General features: G+C 38.4%; 1 protein-coding gene across 1 annotated transcript in view; it reads right to left on the bottom strand.

Annotated features, from left to right (window-relative positions):
- Positions 1 to 246: 246 nt before the first annotated feature.
- The window catches only part of Cd200 (CD200 molecule), a 44473-nt gene continuing 25966 nt past the window's right edge, over positions 247 to 18753 (bottom strand). Inside the window, exon 6 of the mRNA XM_063224948.1 lies at positions 247 to 8474. Within this exon, the coding sequence (XP_063081018.1) occupies positions 8467 to 8474 (8 nt within the window). The 3' untranslated portion in view covers positions 247 to 8466. The remainder of the gene's footprint in view (positions 8475 to 18753) is intronic.

Here is an 18753-nt window from a genome sequence, read left to right as displayed (position 1 = left end):
AGACTGGAAGAAAACATTTGTAAAGGACATCTTTGATAAAGGAATGTTACCCAAAAAATATATTTAAAAATATGCTCCAGATTCAACAACAATAAAACAAATGGCCATTTTTAAAAAATAAGTGAAAGATTTAAGGAGACACTTCAGAAAGAAGACAGATGGAAATTAAGAAAAATGAAACTGTTTTCAGCATCATATTTTGTTAGAAAAATATAAATTGAAATAATTAGATACTATTGCACACCATTAAAAAGACCAAAATTTAATACACCAACAACATCAAACATTGGTGAGCACATGAAACAACAAAATCTCTTCTTATAGTGGGAATGCAAAAGGTTTAGCCACTCTTACAGATAGTTTTATAGTTTTTACAAAGTGAAACTCTTTCCATAATAGAGAAATCCCACACCTGTGTATTTACCCAAGTGAGTTAAAAATTTTTATCCATGCAAACATTTGCAGACAAATTTAATAATTGTCCAAACTTGGAAGTGCTCCAGTAGTTGAATGAATCAATAATCTGTGGTATATTCAGATAATAGAATACTGTATTATTCATCACTAAACAGAAATGCGTCAGTAAGCCATGAACAGACATGAGGTAACCTTAAATGTGCATTACTACACGGAGTAGTCCAATCTGAGTACGACTATTGCTTTGGTCCATTTTTTGTTACTGCACTGGATACCTGGGAGTGGAGAGTATGGAAAGAAAAGTTGTTTACTGAGCTCACTGTTTTAAAAGCTTAAGAGCTATGATGGTATTGTCTTGGCTCTGCTAAGGACATCATGGTAGAATATAGTATCACCATGGTGACAAGATCTGTGGGAGGAAGGAGCAAACCGGAAGGATTTTGCCCTAGATAGGACATTCCCGGCAGTGGGAGGCGGGCTATTTCCTTGAGGTCACTTTCCCCTCCCCTAAGACAACTTACCTGTGGCGTGAAAAAAGTCCCAATCAGCTGCCAGCACATCAGCAATGCCACCCTAAACACCACGTGGTTAGGTACTACATGTATGTCCTACACCACGTTTCCCGCAGAAAAAGCCAGGCCCTTGTGGTCATGGAATTCTCTCCACGTTCTTAGAATGAAGGCCATTTTTACTTTATTTTCTCCCTTTACTGCACGGAAAACCCTATCACACACCACACAACTGCATTTTGCTTTCCCTTTCTCACATGTTGCCCTCAAAGCAAATGGAGGCCCTTGTGGTTGGGAGGTGGAGGAGGGGAAGAGAAAGGGCCTTTCTGCCTATCAGGAAATGAGCGTATAAAGTCAGAGGGAGGGAAGAGAGAGAGAAAACAATTACTGCTCTTTTTCTCTGAGCCACAGAGCTAACACCAGGCTGTGGGGAAGGAAAAACAAACAAAAGCTTTATTTGTTTCCCAAAAGCACTGCCCACCAAGGCCTCTTCAGGGAAAAGAGGCCCAGAAGAGGTTACTTTTTCCACAGTAAGTGTGTGTGTGTGTGTGTGTGTGTGTGTGTGTGTGTGTGTGTGTGTGAAGTATGTGGGAGAGTTTTATTTTTACCCACCTCTTGGATACATTTCCAGTTAAGGAATTTTGGCCTTTACCTCCTGTTTTTGTCTAGGTTTCCAGGCTGAAATTCCAAATATTTCTCTTCTCTCTCTGTCCTCCTCAGGCTCTCCCTATCCTGCCGGCTCCTTCACCCTTTTTTAGCTTCATTTTCATCAAAAAGATTTTTTGGATATGTCCCAAGCTGACTTCAGTCAGGTTTTTTATTTTCATGGAGGTTTTTGTGTGCACTGTGCAACCCTTCCCACTCCAGCTCCTTGTTATAGTTGATACATTGGGTCAATTTGAACAGGTTAGAAGTTTAACTGAGAGACTCAGCAGGGAGCCAGGGTTCTTACTTTGTAAATATTCTCATCCTATGCAAAGGAGGGCAAGGAGATTTTGTGAGTGCTATGGCAGCCCTGGGAGGCTGGAGGTGTTTTCTGAATATAAGCCAGGAGAAGAGACTTTTCTTTCTTTTGCTCTGGCTGCTACCTTGAAGTGTTGCCCCTGTGCCATGTCACCCTGCTTTGTTGCCAGCTAATTATGGACTAAAAGCTCTACAAACACTGAGCTATGTAAACCCTTCCTTCCTTCATTATAAGTGTTTTGTCCCATCAATGAGAGAAAAGTGACCAAGACACTCCTACAACTACAAATGGATGACCTTGCTTTTCAGTTACAAATGGAAGAACTTGTATTTCAGAACTTTTCTTAAGCTTTAAAACACAAGTGAAAAGAATTAGTGAATTAATTTATAAGTCAAAGAATTTTTAGGTTAAAATTGAGTAATTTGAACATTGTATTTATTAGTTTGCACATTTACAAATAAACTGTACATAGACCTCTAGATTACTGTGAACTTAAATTGTTTTATATTGTACGGTGAGTGAAATTTAGCAAATAGATATTTAAATCCTTTATTGTGGTTGTTCTGAAATGCTCAAATATATTTAACATATCTGGTTAACTACATTTCAATAAATATTTCCATCTTCAGTCACAATGTCAGTGTAGTAGACATCCTTAAAACCTCAAAAACCTAATTAAAAAAACAGAATATAGAAATTCTAAAAATTAAATCTCAAACACATGTATAATTATAACAAAGCTAATAATGAAATTCACTTATTTCCACGTCATACTTTGAAACATTTCAACATCTTCAGACTCAAACTCGTGAACTTAGTGAATGAGATTAACTTGACCATTTAAAATGATTTACTAACAAAAGGGCAAAATGTCATATTTCAGTAAAAATCATTTGTCTTACTGTGTGAGTTCTTATCAAACATGCTTATTACAGAGCTATGTAAAGCACTGTAAATTATCTCTTTTTTGTTTGTTTGTTTGTTTTGATCTTTTTGAGACAGGGACTCCATATGCAGTTCAAGGTGGCCTTGAGTTTACTTTTTAGCACATGCTGGTCTCAGATTTACAACAGTCCTCCTGCCTCAGCCTCCAGAGTGCTGGGAATAGAAGAGTGTACCATCACACCCAGCTTTGTAAATTCTTTAATCTTGTTGTATTTGCATAAAACTAAAATGAAACATTAAATTTAGTTTTTCATCATCTTTTTTGGTATGGTCTCATATTTGCATTTACTTAACTAGTGTAGAATAATCATTGGTATTGTGTTCTTTTAAGACCTATCATACTCTAGGATTTTAAATTAATTACATCTGCAATGACCTTATCTTCAAATAATACCATATCCTGTGGAATTGTTGAAACACGAACACATCTTATTGTCAAAGACCCAATTTCACGTATAACATTAAGGCAGAATCCTACTAGTGTTAAGCAGACTTTTTTCAACCTTGGAGTGCCACAAACTTGATGAGGTAATTCTTTGTTGTGCAGGGTTGTGTTGTGCATTGTGAGATATTTGCCAGCATCTTTGGCTTCTACAGATTTGATGCCAGTAGTGACAACCCTTTCGTTGTGACAACCATAACTCTCTCCAGACCCTCTCAAATGTTTCCTGGAGAAGCAGGATTATTAGCACTTTCAGTTGAAAACCACAGATAATAGATAATGAAATGAATGAAACGGAGTGAAATGAAATGAAAACCACAGATAATATAATGAGAACTACAAAGAAAGCATTGCTAGCGGAGTATTTGAGACAGTGGACAGGAAAAACAGGAAGTTATTTTATGGCAGTACAAAGTCCAGGAAACACAATGCTAGCATGCTAGTGAGCTTCCTATCCCCCACCAGCTACACCATGGTGGTGACGTGGAACGGGAGATGACCACATGCATAAAGGCCAAGTGAATGAACCTCACTTTACAAAAACCTGCCTTTGGCAAAAATGCATTAGTCTGTTCATGAGAGTGGTGCCCCCCTCCCCTGACTTAATTACCTTCCACTGAACTTCACTTCTTAAAGGTCTCATCACCCCAGATCCATCTTACTGGGAACCAAGTGCCAGAGCATGTGAATCTTTAGGGGACAAACTAAAATCACATCCATGGTCCCCATAGCTCACATGCACCTCAATACTACATGCATTCACTCCATGGCAATATTCCCAAAGTCTTAGTTAATTTCAGCCTCACCCAAAGTCCAAGTTCAGAATCTCATCTGAGATTCAGGGAAAATTCTTTTCAGTTGTTAACATTTAAGATAAAGAACAAGTTACACATTTCCAGGGTTAATGGTGGAACAGGCACAGCGTAAACTTTCTTTTTACGAAAAGAATTAAGTTACAGGTCTCAACGAGTCCAAAAACCTGTAAGGCTGTCTTTAAACTTTATAGCTCCCAGTTTTATATCTGTGCACCCTGGGGCTTAGGGTGGGGGTGGGGGCTTGAGGGGACAACTTTTGGCTGCTCTCATGGGTTGTTGGTGCACAGTGGTGCCTACAGCTTCCCCAGGACGGTGTTTCACACTGCTAATGGCTCTACTGGCTCAGCTCTACTCCAGTAGCTCGACTAGACACTACCCCATCAGGGCTCTCTGTGGCAGTTTTGCACCTTCCCAGGGTTTCCCCTGAAACTTCTGTGGAAACTGCAGTGACCACAGAGCTCCTGAATAGTGTGTGCTTGCAGATTAAGCACCATACGCAGGCTACCAAGGTCTGCTGCTTGTTTTCCTCAGGGTGCTGGCATGAGCTGGAATGACGGCAGAACACACCACTGGAAATAGGGAAGCTGAACTCTAGGTAGCCTTGGGCAGGGAGCATGTGGGAGGTCACTGCTTGCCTATTTTCTGAAATCACTCTGTCTCAGACTTCTCTGGACCTGCGGTGGGAGGGTTAGTCATGCAGATGTCTGAGATGCCCTCAATGCCTCTTCTCAGTTGTCCCAATGCACAGTATGTGCACGCCAATTTACCCATGCCAGGTTTTTAAATGAGTTGTCTCTTTTTTGCTTTCTCCTTACCCAGACAGCATATGCTGTTTCTTTTTTTAACTATAAATGCTGCCTATAGATAATCTTTATCCTTTTCCTACTCAACATAAGTAGTTAAAAGCACTCTCCATGCTTGTCTATATTTTGTGTAGAAATGACTTGCCACATACCTGAGGTCAAAATTTTCAATAATGGAATTCCATAAAGCCCTAGACCTTGGCGTCAATGCAGACACATTCTTTTCAGTGATGTGACAAGGATGGGCTTTAATTTCTAACTGGTGCATGTTCATTTCCAGCTGAGACCCCACCCACTTGTCCTTTGCTCTCCACATTTGCATCTGGTCATGAACCTTTAACCAGACTCAAGCTTTAGCTCTTTTCTAATCTCCTTGTCTTCTGAGAGTTCACCAAAATCACCTACGATGCTGTTTACAGCAATACAGACTTTTGCAGTCTGTTCCTCCAAATTTATTACTCAATTCTGAAGCAGTTTTTTTCATTTTCAGGCATCTGTATAGAAACAGCTCCACTTGGTACCAGTTCCTTATCTTAGTCCATTTGTATTGCTGTAACTCAAGGGTGGGTACTTCATAAGAAAAGGGTGTTGGGAGTCACTGAAGCTGAAAATTGACCATATGGGCAAGGCTGGAGCATGACCATTCCAGAACAAAGAGCACCCATGGCAAGACACATGAAGAGGCTGCTTCAACCCAGAGAACACCTACCCCCAAGACAATCTGAATAGTGGTTGGCTAGAACAATATATGACACTAAGTTGCTAAAAGGTATAAATAAACACTCCCACAGTGAAAAGCCAGTTCCTTGCTTCCCACCAGGAGGGTAAGGGCTCCACCTGACCCCAGCTTTGTCTCCACTTTCTCATCCTCTTGTGGTCCTTCACCCAAGAAACCTAAAGGGCTGCATGGGTCATGGCAACAGAGTTTTATTTCCTTTAGTATTTTAGTGGCTAGAGGACCCAGAAAACCGGATCAGCATCCTGACAAGGGCCTTCTGCTGTGTCACATGGTGGAAAGATAGGAATGAAGATATCTACTACTTTGCTTTATAATGATCTGAGGGTGGGTCCCCATGATCTAGTTACCTTTCACTAAGCCCCACACCTCTAAGATTCTACAGCTTCAACTTCAGCATGTGGGAGACCAGGCTTCCAGAACATGCATATTTAAGGATAATCCATAGTCAAATCATAATAGCTTCCAAGGAAGAAGGGTGGATTTTTATGTTCCGTGACTGTCAGCCATCCTGTGTTTGTTTATCAAAAGTGATTGTGGCAATGTAAGCACCCAGTCATAGGAGGATCTCTGCACAATGTTTGAAAATTTCCTGGCAGAAAAATAGGCTGCAATGTGCCAGAAGCATAACATTTGAGTTTTTAATAAAATCCACTGAAACACTTGAAAGCATCTTTTGAGTTGTGTAGTGTTTTCAATTCTTTTGCATATTCTGTAGAGATGCAAATTATCTATGATGAAAGTCATTACTATATATATATCAAAAGTGTACTAATAAAATTAATTTTAAAATTCACATAACCATAGGATAAAGTATATTTTATGTCATGATGCAGAGTATATACTTGTGAGAATTTGGTTTAAAAAAAAATGCCCGTATCACTGTGTGCATTTCAATAGTTTCCATTTTTTCCATAGCATAAAATAGAAACAATTGAAGTTCTTCAGGATTCCAAAGTTGAAATAGTCGTAGTCTACAAATATTCACTGAGTATCTTCTGTTTGCCTGATTATAACAGATGGAGACAAAAAAAATAGGATGTAGATGACGTGTCACAGGTCACTAGGGAAAATAAGACATAAACACTACAGAGTAACATTAAAATGTGAGTCTATGAATGTGCTATGGGATCTTAGTCTAAAAAATCTGAAAACATACTTTAAGAGCGGAAGACATGTAACCAATGTTTGATGGACAGCGGTAGGAATTTTGTAAACAAGGAGCATGTGCTGTGAAGGTGTATATTCTGTTTCTCATGCTGATATCTTAGGAGGAACCACATAGCGAATTTGGTTTACACAAATAGTGTTTTATAATCATTCTTCTCTGGAATTTAAACCATCTCATCTATCTTCCCTCTTGGATTTTAGGAAAAATATTTTGGTTATGTGGAACTGTTGCACTGTTGCCTGCCTAATGATACAACTATAGCATCAGATCAGTCTTTCAAAGGAAATCACAAAACAAGATAGAATTCTCCAAAGAAATGACACTTTAAATAATTTCCTAAAAGTAAGTTCCATAGATCTATCAGGAAATGCTCCCTACTGAGCTGGATGGGACCCAATGTGCCTGCCAGGAATTTTCAACCTTTTGACTGTGCCGGAATTACAGAAAACACCAAAATTGGCTGCACTGGAGATGCTTCAGGGTTCTGGGAAGGAAGGGGGAGCAGCAGCAATGTGTTATAAAAGAAAACAAACTCCAGAAAAGGGTGGAGCTGGTCTCAGAGGAAGCTCCCTTAGAGGAGGGACACCTGAAATCCAGATACGTGTTCGTCAAATTTAGATAACCAGCTGGTAATTCCAGTTCCATAAAGAGTTAGGCGACCATAGTAAGTAATGACTTTCCTATACATAAAACAAGATGTGATGAGATTAGTGGCAAACCCAGAGTCATGGCCAATCTAAAGGAAGTCATAGGCCAGGGATGGGAGGATCTGTGTGTGTGTGTGTGTGTGTGTGTGTGTGTGTGTGTGTGTGTGTGTGTGTTTAAAACAAATCAGGGAACTCAACTTTATAGAAAATTCCCAGATTTTGCTAAACTATTTTGTATGCCAAGTAAAATACATCTGTTGGTAGCTGAGATCATTTGTGACCAATTTTTAGCTTACTCAGTTAATACGCCTTTTCAACAATTCCTTACTGCAGCGTGAAAGCATTTTTTTCACAGAACAAATTAAGTCACACATTACTGCGAATTAGTATAGTAGACCATCTTCTTAATGGAGTAATGGAAACTAGGGTTTTAAAAGTCTCTTTTCTGATATTGGTACCAGGAAAATAACCGATAACATCTTAGAAACTGTGTTTTAGAAGGAAAAGGATAAAGTCTGTGAGCTGTTGTGCCAGTTTTGATTGAAACATGGTGAAGGGAAGGCATTGAGCAAGAAATTCCAGTAGAAATGATCATCTTTTTTTTCTTCATATTTCACTTTTTTGGCAGAATTGGGGAAAGGTAAGAGTCTTTAGCAAGGGTAAGTTCTGGTTACTATTTTAAGTCAGTAATAAATTGGTAGTCCTTCTGTTTTCATTAAGGAACTCCTAATTTGTCACTCACCTAAGATCCCTGTTGTGTGTTTCCAGGATTTCTGCCTCCCTCTGAACCTGTGCTGGCTTCAGTGTGGGTGGATGATACAAGAAAGGATGTAATGCAAAAGGAGCCTCGGAGAATGGCTGAAATGGAAGGTGACGTGGGGCACAGGAGCAGACTTTTTCCATAAAGAAGCAGGCTCTCCACTGGAGCTCATGGGAAGGTGAACCATAGAAGCTTCTTTCTTTGCATCTCTCCACATGTTATGCTTTCCTCTTCTTAAAGGAGCCAGATAGCTGGATTCACAGGGCTTGGAGAGATCAGAAGAGGCAAGCAGTGAGGACTACCATGTACCAGACTGCCAGTAGAAATGTGCACATTCTAGCAGAACAAAGCACCAAGGAAAGGCTTGCCAGACATTCCCAGACAGCCAAGGATCCTGCTATACAAAGACAGTCAAAAGGCCCATGTGATGCAATGCATGTCAATGTTTACAAAGCCTTTAAAAACTTTCCTCTGTGAGTACTAGTAAGATTACATACTCGGACTTTTATTTGTAATGAAAGAACTGGGAGCCTTCTTCCAATGAGGAGTTAAAAGGAATCTGTACATGAGTTAACTTGTGAGTAAATGCTGCCATTTCTAGGCTGCATTAGTGCTACTGGGAGAACCAGATAAATTAATGGGAAGGGAGAAGCAGGATGACTTCATGCAGGATGAGCCGCACTACCTAATGCCATGAACATGAGGAGATCGTATTCTCCAAACACCATTTGGAACTCTTCCAGCTGCTAGGTTCTTGCCTGCTTAGATTGGGAGCTCTAAAGCATGGATATCAACAATTTATGCTTACACTTCTGGACCTAATACTTAGAAGTAGAAAATGGAAACATCCTGAAAGGTGAAACGCAGTACAGGGGGAACAAATATTTATGTAGGACCTACACCACAGACCATATACATCATCTGCTTATTTAAGGCAGTGGTAGACAACTATTGCTTCAATGCCTCAAACGGGTACTTGTAGTTATGCTTGTGGTTTCTTTTGAAATTCAGTTTTCTCATAAACTCACAGGGCATCTATAGTATTTTTCTTCTAGTAAATTCAGAAATATCCAGAGCTCTGCTAAAGTTTTATAGCCTACCATATTCATTGGCTTTTCTGCCTTCATTCTTCTGCTTGCTCCTCTCAATCTAATTGAAACTAACTTGAATGCTTCTACACGAAAGCACTGACGCTTCACATTTCTTTTGTTTCCCTACAGTAAAGAATTAAGCCTAAACAAGGTAAGAAATGTTTTCAAAGTTACTAGACTAATAATGGGCAAAGTTGAGATTCTATTTCACATTCTTCAGATTCCAACATCCAGTGTATCTTATCTTTTGGAAAGTTAGGTAGAGAATCTCAGCATTTCTAAAATACTTTAGAAGATAGCTAAGGCACTAGCGTCCTCCAAAATGCCTGAGAGACCTGTGATACAAAGTGGAGTCTGGACAGAAAAATGAGGAGGACGTTTGGATAAGAAGAGAAAATAAAAATCATGCCAAAGAGAAGGAGAATGGAGAGGAGAGGGGAAATGGGGGAGGAGAAAGAGGAGAGGAGAATAGAGAAGGGGAGAAGAGGGGAAAGGAAACAGTGCATCTGTTGGGGAATGGTGACCTTGGTTCCCAGTCATATGAGAAAACCTAACAAAAATCTGTAGAATTTCTTGGGCAGATATCATGGACATATGAGCAAAGCGTCTCAATTTAATGGTGGTTTATAAAATATTTTTAGTATTAATAAAGTACACGTCAGAGGAAATGGTGTAACATGCAATATGTGAAGGGCAGACTGCTCACCTTGTCATAGACCTCATATTTAAGAGTACTAGAAGATATGAATCAAGGGAATAGCATCTGCATTTAGAAAATTTATTTTGTTATATTGGAGAGAATCAGTGTCTTTCCAATGTCTAAAGTAATCTCTAAAATAAAATAATAACAGTGAGTATGCAGAGATGTATATTTTATATTACCAATGTAGCAGTACTAGGACTTTGATTAATTGGATATGGAAATTGATGGGCAGGGTATTATTAAGTGTGTCTGCCAGATTTTTTATCTTGTATGCTGAATGGTTAATAATACTGTCCCTTATCATAGGGAAAAATTGAAAGAAGACCAGTTACAGGGCTGGGAAAGGTCAAGAGCTCATCTTTGAACCTTTTCTCTTTTAGTTGCTTTTGAGACTTTAGGTAAGACTGTTTGGCAGACAGTTGGATATATGTACATTTCCTTGTAAGAGAGGTCTGGGCTAGAAGTCATAGTTTTAGAGTTATGAATATATATTTGTTTATGAAAACCACAAATGTGAATGAGATCATACGGAGAAAGACTATGCAAAGAGAAAGTAGGAGACTTATACCCAAGCTTTCAAGAACCAAAAAAGGTAAACATACACACACCTGGGCTGGAAAGATGAATAGTAAGTCAAGAGTATAGATTATCATAGAAAACAATGAGGAAGAAACTTCAGTAGAGATTCCAGTATAGGATATACAGAGAAAAGAAAAATATATCCATTGGACTTGATACAGAGGTCACTGGACTTTTCCAAAAAGCATACTTGTGTCTGCAATCTCACGAGGATCATGGAGTTGTCCCTTTCATACTACTGAAGTCCAAATTAAAATCTACCTATGGTTTCTTAATAAGATAATATAACTAGATTCAATTGTTATTTATTGTCATAAAGAAAAGGAAAATAATTTAGTTGTCTTTAAGGTCAACTGAAATTACACAACGTTTTTGTCCCCACGTAGGCTTCTGATACAAAGGAAAAGGAAATATTAATATAAACAAGACAGTTCCTTTATTTGTCCACAGGAAAGTTCATTCCTCTGCAAGCACTGAAACATCTGATATATCGACTGTGCGGAGGTCTGTGCGGCTGCACAGACTGCTAGTCCCTGTCTGGTTATCAGGCATGACCAACGGTGACGTCTTCCTTTTCTGGGAACTCATCTTCCCGTTTGGACCTAGCTGGGTTATTCTTAACTCAATAAGAAACAGTAGGCAACAACATGAATAAAATCTGGGAATTCTGGAGAAGTTATTCCAGAAAACTATTCTCAGAAACATGTAAATCCGGCAGAAGCAGATGGAAAAGTGTCAGTAGACCTCCACCTCGTGCGGTGGACTCTCTCCTTCTTGACTCCTCAGGCATGCAGTCACCTTTCTAATGACTAGAGCCAATTATTGCACTTGACTCTTCACCCTCTCGAGCAGCTCCGATTATTAGAAAGTCTGCCCTTTCAGTTTTTCCCTGCTGTCCTAGTTCTGTCTCTGGATCTTTGTTTTCATTTCCTAGGGCTGCCACAAATTTGGTGATCTGAAACAAGAACATATTCTCTAGTATTTCTTGAGGCTAGAAATTCAAAAGCAAGTATCTGGGAGAGCTGAACTCATTCAAAGTCTACAGGGAAATTTGTTTGTTTGCTTCTTCCAGCTCTTGGTGAAGCTAGACACTCTTGGTTGGTGACACACTGTTCCAATTTCTGCTTCCATGGGCACACAGCCTTCTGTTTTCTGTATGTCCATTAGGATACTTTTCACTGGATTTAAAGCATGCCCGGATAATCCAAGATGATATCATCTCATGACATTTAAACCTCAAATTGCATCCACACAGATACAAATAAAGTCACATCGATGCTGGGTATAAGGACATAGACTTATATTTGTTGATCACAATTCAGTCCCATAAAACCATCAAGCAACTCATCTATTTCTCATTTTCCACAGAACTCTACTTCCATTGTTTGAAGGCAGCTATTTGGTTTTCTTGTTTAAACTAAGGGAAAACAATGATTTGTATTTTCTGAAGATCTGCTATGCTCCTGGCATGAAATGAAGCTACATATTCTATGTAGTTTCTATTTTCTTGCATCTCTTTTATTAAATTTCCTTTTTTGTGAATTATTACAGATAGTGATCTTTTTGCTTCTTGGTTCAGGAAAAGGCAGAGGGAATTAATAGCTATAGTTTAGATTTAAAATGTTCCCCCATAAATGTCATGTATTTGGGAGGTAAATGGATCATAAGAGCATTACACATAAATCTCTGATGAATTTGCAGCTGAATGTGATGTTAGGCGGTGAAGCCTCCTGAAGAGGCAGATCCTGGTGGTTCCTGGTTTCTCCCTTATCTCTCTGCTTCCTGGCTGACAGGAGTTAACCACCATTTCCTTCTGCCATTCTGTTTCTGCCTTGGAGGCAGTCAACCTAAATATAAATCTAAATCCTTATCCCCAGAATCTATTAACGTGACCATATTTGCAAAATGGAGCCACGTGAGTGCAATTTGAGGCTTGCTATGCTGAGTCACATCATCTTGGATTATCTGGGTGTGCTCTAAATCCAGGTTCTTTGTTTGCCTGTAGGGAAACTCTTTCCTCTGTAAGCACTGAAAGCATCTGATACTGTAGGGAGATGGCTATGAAGCTTGTTCTGGTATTTCCAATCTACTTTTCGGGCATGGCCAACAAAGACTTCCTTTTTCTCTGGAAACTAACCTTCCTGCTTGAACCTAGCTGTATTATTTTGAACTTAGTAAGAAACACTAGGCAAAAATGTGAGTAGAAAGGCTTGCCGTAAGCACTAGGGAAACAAGGTCTAGGAAATATATACAAAATTCCCAAGGTCACACCCCCATGAATCACCACATGCAATGTGTTTCACGAATCCCCTAGGCATCTTTAGAGCCAATCAATCTAACCTAACTGTCACAAGATCAAAAATAATAAATCCTGAAGCTCTTGATGCAGTGACTGTACTATTATCTCATAGGTGCCCATGTTCTACCCAACGTGAAAATAATAATATTGACTGGATACAGTAACCACTTCCTCTGTTCCTTTGTTCCCTACAACACGAACAAGATCAAGAAATGTTTTTCATTTGATATAAACTGGCACCAGGAAGAGTAAAATACATCAAATTCTTGGCTTTCGGATAAGTCCAAACTTATGGAATCAGATATGACTGAGAGAAATATTCACCAAATCAAATGAGTTTATCTAATATTAATTCTCACATCTTTTTAGTTTCAAAGTCTAGATGAAAATCAAACTCTCTACTTCAAAATGGTCTTGAGTGTGGCAGCAGACCACTCTCCTACTGTCTTCAGGATCCTGTCCCTATTGGCCCCCCTCAGCCTTCCCACCCTTCACCTCACCTGGTGTCCAGCTCCTGCCTGTTCTGTGTATGCTGGGCACACAGGAGTGTGACCACCTGCAGTATTTACCAGTCTATATTTCACCACTGTTCACGTTTATATGATCATTTTCATACGCATCTCTAGAAGAAATATTTTCTCTTATGTTGCATCATTAGAGCCAAGCAGAAAACTTTTCTCATGATTGATGCTTAAAAATACACTAGCTAAAATAAAATGACCAGTGCTTATGCCAGCACTCCTGTTTTTACACCAAGGGAAAAGAGATTCTCTTTTTATCCCGTCCCACCCTTCCTCAGTTCCCTGGAGCTGATTCCTCTTTTATTCTATTTCATTGATCTTCAGTGAAATCATTTTAAATTATGTGAACTAAGGGTCAGATTGCTTTCATTTGTTTCTTCTGGTAGAAGAGTGGTTTTTACATGGCTACACTCACCCTAAAATGTAACCTCAACCTACTGGTCCATTACCTTACAAAACAGCAAAGTAGACTATTAATAACCAAAGGGTAGGAATTAGGCGTTATTGAAAAACTTTAAACACATATTTTGTTTATCATCCTTAAACAATAGGTATTATTTCAGGGTGAAATTTTCAAAAAATTTTAACAAAAACAACTACAAAATTTCTAACACATCAAAATTCTTTCCATTTAATAGCTAGCTTTACCAGCTGATAAGTGGGAAAAAATACTTGGCCTTCCCAAGCTTCTTTTGAAGTTTTGATTTTTTTAAAAAGGAAATAATGGTATCTCTCGTGGGGTTTTTGGGAATAATAGGCATAACCAAAACGGTGAATATTATTTCAAGAAACCGAGATGTGGCAAGACTTGTCTCTTGTTACCATCATATCAGCTTAAGGATTAAATTTTTCTTTGCCTTTTCTTCTCCCAAAAGTGTCCTAAAGTGGTTTTAAAATATATACATTTTAGGGGCTGGGGATTTAGCTCAGCAGCATAAGGGCCTGCCTTGCAAGCAGGCAGTCGTGAGTTAGATCCCCGGTACTGATAAAAAAGGAAAAAGACCAAATATATATATATGCATATATATATGCATTTTAAAAGTAGTAAGTTGGGGGAAATTTTAAGCAAATAGAAAATTTATCTTCCTATATTAAATATAATGTGAAATACAGTTTCATCAATTGAGTAACATATTTGGTTTTTGCAAAAGATGTTTTAAAAAGTAACTTTCTGGACAGTGAAATAATAGATTAAAGTTTGGTACTTTTCTTTTTTTTTTTTTTTTTTTTTTGGTGCTGGCCATTGAACTCAGGACTTCATATTTGCCAGGCAGGTGCTGAACCAGTTAACTAAATCCTTGGAATCCCTTGTTTTCCCTTTCTTGTACTTTACAATTTTTTTAGAATGAGTTTATATTATTTTCATGGTCAGAAGGTAATTTAATTTGGCCTTGATAGTCAAGATAAGAAAGGAAAATTAGCCATTTACATAGGTAGAAGGAAGTCCATCATTTCCTTCAAGAGCATAATAGTCTTTCTAGTTCTGGGTTTCCCCTGGATGGCTGAACAGTAGAATGTACTTTGATTTCAACATAGTGTCTTATTAGAATAGGCTAACAATATGATATTATGCTTAGCATAATGTGCTAAAAGTGCTTCCTGTGCCATTGCCCCCAAAAGGCAGGATGTGCAAATGACTCTGTAATGGGCTAAGGTTGTGTGACTCAAGAATGGATATTAAGTGGGTGTATTTTATGTCCCTGGTCAATAACTCCCGAGAATCACTGACATAAGTTTAGGGGAAGATAAAGACTCTGAAACTGGGACTGGTGTGACCACAATGAGATGGAAAAAGTGCCCAGAACTGGATCTAACCTCTTGGAGTATCTGCAGATGATAAAATACATGTTTAAAGTTTTCTAATAATATTGTATACACCTCCAGAGTTGCTGAGGTATCTGGCCCAGATGGTTGATTTTCCATTTTTACCCAGTTTCAAATGTAGACACATTGTGGTTATAGAGGGAGATAGGGATCTAGTAGAAGACATGAAAAGAATATCACTCTGACTTTGTCATGTGCAATAGTACTCACTGATAAAGTAACAAAGTGTTACTAGTCAAGAGAGTTCCTCAAATTGTTGCAAAGCTCTCTGCCATATATTGTGACCACCCAGTGAGGTGCCTACCAAGAGATCATCTGATGAATGCTGCTCATTTTAGACTCACGCTGCTCTTTTGATTGCCATAAACACTACCGGCAGAAACATGTGTAATAAACAAATGCAATGTTACCTTCTAACAATGGTATGTTCAGACAATTATATATTTATTCAGAAAAAAAAGATACCTAGCGACATCCGGAACTCTAAATCTATTTTTTTGTTTAATAAATCAAGCCATGCATGGGCCCCAAACTTATGAAGTCATTTGTGTTCTTTCTTTTCATATACATTTTTGTTTACCACTGTTGAGATGCTCTCTGTGTTGTTTAGCTTTTGAAGCTAGATGAGAATGAATGGAAATTCATTCAACCTGGTTTAAGAAGTATTCATTTCATGAGTAGGTCTTGCTTTTTGTCACTAGTCTGAAATCTCTAGACACTTAACAATTCTAGCCGAGCACGCACTCACACACTTAGTTGTGTGATCTCTTTTTCTTTTCATACGGGGAGATGCGTGTGTGTGTGTGGGGGGGGGGGGTTCCTTGCTGAAAACAATCAAAATAACTCTAGCCAGGAAAAGTCCATGCACCAGAAAAGGTATTCTCTAGAACTACATGTAATGTCATAACTGAACACGTTATCTATGAAACCAGATGTGTACTTTTTCTATGCCAAGAATTCTAAAGCTAAGTCAAAAAACAACGATGGGAAACACTTTGAACCTCCCACATGGGAAAGTGGTTTAGGAAAATTTTGGGTTTCTGAAAGCTAAAGTCCTGATGCTATATATAAACTTAGGAAATGCTTTTTCAGCTGTACCAGGGCCCCAAACCACACTTCATCAAACTGCATGAGTCTTTGTAACAACATTAGGAGATTTTACTGCTTTTTTATCCTGTGACAATAACATGATTGAAAGTTGATCTTGTTACTGTTTTCTGACTTAGCTCCAGCATTCTTGATGGTAAAAAGGTACATATTTAATTTGTGATGTCATCTACCTGTGATGATAGTGTGATCCTAGTAGTGGTTTATTTCTAGACTTGAAATCTACAAAAGAAATCCCTTCTAAAACTGACTTCCTATGACCCAGGCTCTTCCACAGAGACTCAGGGAGCACTGTGCTGTATGGTTTACGGCAGGAAGTCACTTTGGCCAGGGGCACTGCATTGGTCAATTCCTAAAATAAGAGTCCAAGACTCTAGATCTCAAATCGTCACTGCTTTGTTTATATAAAATATTTTTGATATGGTTTCTGATAACATCTATGATGGAGGATCTGGCCAAATCAAAAGCAATGTCAACTTGATAGGCCTAAGTTCTCCGCGGGAATAATTCTCTCTTTTGAAGAAGTTTATAAACTAAAGTTAGCTCTAAGATGAACCAGAGAACTTGCTTTCCTCACGTGCTTCCAACCACGTCTGAGCTATTCCTGATTTGGTTTTGGACTCTCAAGAACCCTCTCAGGGAAGCAGAGAAGGGAATACATCCTGTAATAACTTTGGGGTATGTGTCACATGAATTGGGGGTCAGTCCTACAGTGTAATCAGTGTGCTTCTACCAGAAGGCTTTGCTTTCTATTGATTTAATTAGTTGCTGAAATTTTAGTGTCCCTTGAGGCTTATTAACTAAGAGTCATCTTGTATCTTAGTCAATTGTTAAAGATATTTAATTAAAGCCATCACTCGATCTATTTTTAAATGAGAGATACATGATGTTATCTCTGATTTATAAGAGAAGAAGCAAACAGGAGTAAAAGTTAAGGACATTCCTACATGCGGACCTAAACGTATCTCTGATCCAGAATCATGTGATATCTGAATTGTGTGACCAGTAAAGCCAGGCTTTACTGCCTATCTGCAGTGGAAAGTGAAAGGTAATCTCAGAGAAATACAGCTTTTCTGAGTTCCAACACTTTTTTTTTTCTCAGATTTTTTTACTTTAAAGAGAACAATACAGAAAAGAAAAATAAAAAAACAAGAGACATACAAACAAGAGCAACAAAAACCCCAAAACAATAACAATATAGGCTTTCAAAACAAGATGATAGGAATTTAACAATAGTTATAATATTGCATATTGCTATCTTCAAAAGAGTTGCTTTAGATTACCAGATACCATTTTTTTTTAATTTTAGAGAGGATAAACCCAAGCAAAATAAAATAGAATAAAGCCAATCAAAACGAGACAGTGTGACACAGGATTTCAAAACAAGGTAATAAGAAATCAACAGTGACTACCATAATGCCTCTTATTGTCTTCAGAATAGCTGCCTGTACATTCAGACACAGTAAAATCAAACAGAACACAAACAGAATAGAACCAATAAAAACAAAACAATGAATGCAATACAGGACTTCGAAACAATTTTAAATCCAAAATGGGTACCACAATATGTCTTGTTATCTTTGAAACAGCTGCCCATGCCATCGGATACAACTAAATCAAACAAGATAAAACAGAATAAAACCCAACCAAACAACACAATGAGAATGATATAGGATTTTCAAAACAAGGTAGCAGGGAATTATCAAATGGCCACCACCTTCAGAAGGAGATCCCCCATAGATGCCACATTATATGTTGTTGTCCTCTGAATAGATGATCAGACTACCAAGCTTTAGGCCTGCAAAGTCAGTGAAACATTAAACACTACAAGCATTAAGTTGTATTTTACTTTATTAGCTATTGTCACAGCCTATGTTTCTCCAGATCAGCTGGTGTCCTGTGCAGGGGGTTGGAAGGGCATTGGCTCTTCTTGTCTCTTGGCCTGTGCTGGCAGGGATTGGTGTCTGGCCCGCTCCCAGTCAGCCCATACATGGTGTTCAAGTACCAGAGATTTAGAACACTGGTGGAAGAATTGTTGGGGGTGGTGGCTATTGATCGAAGAACAGTAAAAGTTGATTTCAGAGTATCAGGGAGGGGATGGGGATTACTAGTAGTAGATGACTTGCTTAGCAGGTAAGATGTTCTAAATTTAATTCCAGAATCAGAAAAAAAAAAAAAAAGAAGAAGAAGGAAGGGAGAAATAAAGAACACAGGAAGACAAATGGAGAAAGAAAGAAAAGAAGAAAGAGAATGAAAAGGAAAAAACAAATAGTATCAAGAGCCTCTTCATGGCCCAAATAAAGACTGGTTACTAATGTATGTGAATTAGGAAGCACTTGGACAGGAAGAAGAGGGAAAGTTACAAAAAAAAAAAAAAAAAAAAAACTTATGATGCAATATGTCTGGGTACCATTTCCCTA

The sequence above is a fragment of the Cavia porcellus genome, unplaced genomic scaffold, assembly GCF_034190915.1.
Source record: "Cavia porcellus strain 051 isolate PalLab524CR breed Dunkin Hartley unplaced genomic scaffold, mCavPor4.1 scaffold_15, whole genome shotgun sequence".
NCBI lineage: Eukaryota > Metazoa > Chordata > Mammalia > Rodentia > Caviidae > Cavia > Cavia porcellus.
This window is presented reverse-complemented; position numbering and strand designations above follow the sequence as displayed.